Source organism: Gallinula chloropus (genome assembly GCF_964237585.1).
Source record: "Gallinula chloropus genome assembly, chromosome: 21".
NCBI lineage: Eukaryota > Metazoa > Chordata > Aves > Gruiformes > Rallidae > Gallinula > Gallinula chloropus.
The window spans coordinates 4,480,941-4,486,940 of NC_140106.1; the positions used below are offsets into that span (position 1 = coordinate 4,480,941).

Sequence of the window (6,000 nt, forward strand, 5' to 3'; positions counted from 1 at the left end):
CTTTGTTTGCCCAGGCTTCCCTTCAGTTTCCCAAAGTCCTGGAACTGGAACATAACCCACAGACCCAGACACTACGTGGGATTTCGTTGAACTGCGCTGCGCCAGGGCTGCTCAATGCCTGCGCGTCATTGCTCACGCCCCGCCCACGAATGGCTCTCCTGTGCCGGCCTCGCTTGGTCGGCCTTCCCTTACCTGGCCTTTGGGGTTAATGGTGCTGAATCCCTGGGTTTCGGCTGGTCCCTTGGCTGTGGGGAGCAGCTGAGAGAGCTGATCCACGATGCCCTGGCGTTGGATAAGGTTCTCCCGCTTCAGAAGAGCCTCCCTTCTTTCCTTCTCCTCCTTTTTCACAATGTCCTGGGGCTGCATAGAGTTGTACTGCATGGGCTGGACCTTCGGAAAGACAGACCCGAGTTCCAGCAAACTTGAAGCCCTAGTAATGCCCGAGAGACACCAAGCCACAGGCTGCTCCCAGCCCTAAGGAGAATGACAGACTTGGGGATGGAGCAGGGAAAAGATCCCGGTGGGAGTCCTAACAGCCCTGGGATGGGAAAGCCTGGTGCTTGCAAGGGCCACCTGCACAAGCTGTCAGCTCTCCCGACATCAGGAAGGGGAGTCAAATCTCGGAGCTCCCTTCCCTGGGAGATACCCATGGCCAGCCCAGCCCTGTTCCACCTTAGTGCCTTTGAGGGCCTCATGACCACCACTGCCAAGAGCAAGGTACCTTCCTGTTCCCTGCACTGCTGAGCCTCTTGGTGAGGATGGTGTGAGCTGTGGGTTTTGCATGGATCTGGGATCTGTCCCCAGCTGACACTCCTTGCAGGTGCTCTTTCCTCTCCGTTTTCTTCTTCCTGGTGAGAGCCTCCAGCTTTTCTTTTCTCAGTTGAATTTCCTCCAGCTGCTGCCTGCCGGAGAGCAGGCGTCGCAGTCACCAGGTTAAGAGGAGCCTTAAGAACAAAAGGCGATTACGAGTCTGGACTAAACAGACCCGAAGAGAAGGTTGCAGGGAGATGGGCCAGGAGGACTTGGAAAAGAGACTCTCACGGTGTGAGAAACCCCCTTGAATTCGGCCATGGCCGCCAGAAGGGTCGAGAGTGCCTGTGCCACAGCACAGGCCCAGAAGTCAATGGAATAGGGCGTCTGCCTCTCCAGAGGATGCACTCCTGCAGACTCCTTCCCTTCCAGCGCTGACCAGCTTAGGTGCATCTGTTGAGCAGGAGAGCTGCTCCCAAGAAGACGTCAGAAGCCAGGGGTATCTGTGCCAGCCCTGTGAGGAGTGGGTTCTCCACAGGGGCAGCGTACCTGGCACACTCCTCCCTTGCTTTGGATGCGGCCGTTTCCCGGAAGAGGGAGATGCTCTGCTTGAAGAACGGCTCGTACTTCTCTGTCCCACACGCCGGGTAAATGCACCGGAAACCGCCCAGGTGCGAGTTCTCGTACTGCTCTGCCTCCTCCAGCCAGGCAGCCTGGTTGCTCTCCAGCTCCTCACGTCTGCAAACCGGGATCTCCTTTGGGTTTCGCGTTATGAAGATGCCTTTTCCATGGCAGCCACTGGGAGGCTGCAGATGAACATTCCGGTTTTCCTCTTGCCTCTGTAGGCCTGGAAATCTCCATAGCTGTGGGAGGAAGTCGGGGCTGTTCAGAGCTGCAAAAAACCCCCATCCCCTGAGCTCACCCATAACAGAGGACAAGTTTTCCTGGCTCCAGGAAACAGCCCCAAGAACAGTCAGAAGCCATCAAAGAGATGCTCTTGCAGTAGTGATGCTTTTGGTCAGGAATAGGGAAAATCCTGCTGAGCGTGAGGTGGGTGTGGCCATGGAGCAGGTGATGGGAGCCCTGATTCTAGGTTTTCAGGCAACGGCCAGAGTAAAATCTGCCTAGCAATTTGCCATCTTGGCCCCTTGCCACGACACCGGCTGCTCCTGGGCCACATTCAGCCGCGCTGCGAGCACTGCTCGCCCGTACGTGAGGAGAGAAGCCAGGCCGTGCGCCCCAAAGCTTCGGGACCTTGGTGGGAGTTTCCATCCCACTGTGCCCAGAATTCTGCTCAGCGGAGTGACCCGCGCTCTCCCACCACCCTCTGGCCTCAGCGTGCTCTGCTGCAGCGCTGGCAGAGACACAGGGGCCATCGCCATCGGTGGGGTGTATCCGCCTCGTGCCCCTGTCCCGTGCCCTTCCCGGGCAAGCAATGGGCACTGCCCCAGCCCCCGGGAGACGAGAGCCTGCCATGCCGCCCCGCCACTGCCGCCTCTCCTGCTCGCTCCGAGCTGCAGAGACACCTTCCAGCCAAAAGCCGATTCACACTCCTCCCTTGCCCACTGCCCTTTGGCATTCCGGGTGGGTGCCCCTCCCCAGCTTTAGCCCCTCTGCACTCTGCCTGCAAGGCACATGGCCTGAAGCCAGAGATGTGTGCCGACACACCGCTCAGACACAGGGAGGGATCCCAAGTGTGAGAGACACCCCCAGCCCACCACAGAGAGGTTCCCGCTGCCTCATTTCCTATCCCTGCTCTCAGCTGCTTTAATGCCCATCACTCACTCAGCTGGCAGGCACCAAGTGCGGGGGAATATCTTGTACTCCTCGGGGAAGAGCTTGAGCATGCGGTTCAGGTTGCACGCTAACAAGTCCTTCCGGCAGATCTCCACCATGCCTGGGAAGTGGTTGATTTTCTGAAAGAGGTGCAGAGGGAAAAAAAAGTCAGCAAAGGGACAGCAGGGATCCTCCCCCAGAGCCGAGGAAAGCCGGCGCACACGGAAACCAGTGGGTAGAATGGGAAGCTGGGCTCTGAAGCGGTGGCCTTGACCGCCTGCTGAGGGGTTATTCTCGAGCAGTGTCGCTGATGGCACCGTACCAGCGACGCAGCAGAAGCAAAGGCTCGTGAGCGTGCATCCTCTGGAACCCAAGCAGACAAGGGCCATGGGTGATCCTTTGGACGCTTCTGTTTCCTGATGCGACACACTGTTCCACTACGTCCCTCGCGTATCCCGCCTCCCTCCCCCCCCACCCCTTACTGAGCTCCTCCTGCAGCTCTTGACAGGGGGGTACTTACCTGAAACCGTTTCATTTTCCTGATGTGCTCCAGAGAGACTGAGTTGTCCGCCCAACACACCGTCCACTCCTCGGTTTCTCCCGCTTCTCTAAGCCCGCAGCACTGTGCTGCCCGCCGCACTGGACCAAAGAGAGCAGGTGACAAAGGGGCCAGGCAGAGGGGCCCCGGGACCGCTAAACCCCCAGTGTAACCAGGGACATGGGGGTGGTCAAAACACTTCAGCCTGTGCTTCCATCCACAGATGCAAAGTACCGGCAGAGACCTTCAGGAGGTGACCGAAAAGCCTTATGCAACTAAACACAGCCCAGACCTTGGCTGCCAGTATTCCGGGAGCTCTCAGCCCCCTGAGTCCACATGCCTCAGGGTCCCAGGGCTTACCACTCTCATACTTGCAGCTGGTCAGGTTGATGGAGGGAACACTGGAATGGAATTAGACAAGAGAGCAGCCGCTCAGCAGGGACCTGGACACTGGGCTAAGGGGCAATTCTGCCTCAGAGCCAAGAGTGGCTCAGCAAGCCGTGAGGTGATGTGGCAGAGGGGCCCTTAGCAGCAGCCTCTCCTTGGCTGCATCACGCTCAGGCTCAATGGGATTCCCGGCTCAGGGGAAAGAAAGAGCACCTCTTTTTCCCAGCCCTGGTGCTGCCCCATCTGCTCCATGGGGCTGTTGGCTGTTCCAGCCTGTCCCATGGGGACTGGGGTTCACCCAAGGAGAGCACAGCAGGACTAGATGTGGAAGGCTCCTGTTTTCCTGAGAGGACATCTCCTGAGGACGGCCGTCTCTGAGGCTGAAAGCCGGCACTCAGCTGGGCAGCCTGAGAGCCATGGCCCTGGGGACAGGGCTGTGACAAGCCCAGGGCTTGGAGAAGTGCTCCCCTGGGCTATTCCTGGCCCCTGCAATGCTACTCCAGCTCAGGCACACAGGCCCGAAGGAAGCTGCCCCAGGGCAGGGGGACACAGGGACAGCTCTAGGGACAAAGGTTTCTCATGGCTCCCGGCCCCATCAGTTGCCTGGAAAATACCCATGGCAGCAGCTGCAAACATCACCACCCTGTCCCACACCATGGCAATGACCAATGGCCCCTCCTGAAGCAGCTCAACCTTGATATCATTTGCATGGAGGAGCAACAGCATCCCTGCTTGCCCATCCCAAGGCAAGCTCCTTGCCGAGGGTAACATCAGCCACGAACCCTGTGCCTCCCCACGGGGTGTCTGCCACCACTTGCCTGTGGAGTTGACCATGGCTCACCCAGCCTGACCCAGCCCCACGGCTCTCCCAGCCCGACCCCACCACGAGCTCAGCCCCACTGTCACCCAGAGGGGCAGTGGGTTCTGCTGCCAGGACTGGCTGCTGCCCTCGCCTGCTACATACCTACTTCCTGGGATCGGCATGGAGCAGCCCTGAGCCCCTGGGGTCACAGGGCCACCAGCAGAAGGATAAAGAGGCAGGTAGGGGCTGTGGCCCTGCCTGCCTGAATAATGCTTCTGCTGCTGCTGCTGCACAACACTACATACCATGGCAGGGTGACATCACCACCCTGACCCACACCTTCCCAATGACTAATGGCCCCTCCTGAAGTAGCTCAACCTTGACATCATCTGCATGGAGAACGAAAAGAATCCCTGCCACTGAAGGCCAAATGGGTGCAAGATTGCGGCTCTCAGGTTTCCCTGACGTCTGGAGGCAATGCCTTGCTTCTCTCAGCCCTTTCCAAGGAGTGGGAAATGGCTGCTGAGCAATGAAGTTGAGTCTGGCTGCTGCCTTCTCCTCCCAGGGATAATCTCTGTGGGGCACTCGAGGCCCCCCAGCCAGAACTAGTCCTGGCCAGCTGGAAGATGGGTCTGTGCACCACAAACATCTCCTCTGTGCCGCAGGGGGAAACTTTGCAAAAGACACTTCTCTGGTTTGTCTTTCTTCAGCACCCTCACACCTCCCTTGGCTAGAGGAGATCCTGGGTTTTTTAACACAGGGATTGTCCCCTGGGCTGACTCCCAGGAATTGTCCTTGGCATGACCCCAGGGTAACCCTGATCCCTCTGCTTGTTCTCCCCACTCTGACCACAGGGAAGGGTGGAGACTGGGGGGGTAGCAAGCCCTTTCTCAGAATGGACCTGGACGTTGTTTCTCTGCTGCTTGGCTAAGAAGCTGCTCTGGGCACACAGGGTTCTCCCAGGGTGCTGCCATGGTGCTCAGAGCGATCCCTCCTCGGGCCCAGCTCTCAGGAGCACTGAACCCCGCAGGGTGAGGGTCCGCGGGATACCAGCCCACCCTGTCCAGCTCCAGCTGCCCCAAGATTACAGGGCAATTACGTGTCCAGTTACAGACACGGCCTCCCAGGTAGCCACACTCTCTGCAAAGTCAAGTTAAGGGGCCTCAGAGGGTACCAGGGTTCCCGATCTGGTGGGAGCAGGTCCACCCCTGGTGCTCTGTGGCTGCCAGGCAGCGTTCCAGGATGATGATGATGGTTGCTGCAGATGCTCCAGCTCTCAGAGGATCTGGGATCGGTTGTCTGTCTGTCCCGCTGCGAGGTGCAGCTGGCGCTGTGGGACCAGGCTCCTGAAGCTGCAGACAGGTGCCTGTGGAGACAGGAGGCTGCCGAGGGTGATGCAGGCTTCTTGAAAAGAAACCCCAGGTTTAGGGAAGGGGTGGCCCACCAAGAGCTTTCCATCCCGGCACATTCTGCGTGGGACCAGATGCTGTACGCTTTCAATTTTGGAGATGGGGTTCAAAAAGTGCAAGAGAGTTTCTGAATCATAACGTTACTCAGACCTGGGGAACTGCAGGCCCTGCACAGCCCCTGCTTTGAGTGGAACGAGCACAACCCAAGGAGCCCTTGGGCTTGGGGCACCACCACGACTGGGACCCAGGAGTCCTGGTGGCTCTGTCCCTAAGAGAGGGCTCTGGTAAATTCAAGCTTAAAAGGACAGGCACAGTCACACACCAGCATGTTCCAGCCA

The 6,000-nt window shown here is 58.6% G+C and overlaps 1 protein-coding gene across 1 annotated transcript in view; it reads right to left on the bottom strand.

Annotated features, from left to right (window-relative positions):
• The window catches only part of LOC311199750 (tubulin polyglutamylase TTLL13-like), a gene marked incomplete at both ends in the record, with an annotated part of 446,429 nt that extends 441,994 nt beyond the window's left edge, over positions 1-4,435 (bottom strand). The window contains 3 exons of the mRNA XM_084273882.1: positions 3,047-3,165; positions 3,425-3,465; positions 4,416-4,435. Coding sequence (XP_084130008.1) covers positions 3,047-3,165; positions 3,425-3,465; positions 4,416-4,435 — 180 coding nt within the window. The remainder of the gene's footprint in view (positions 1-3,046; positions 3,166-3,424; positions 3,466-4,415) is intronic.
• Positions 4,436-6,000: the final 1,565 nt, after the last annotated feature.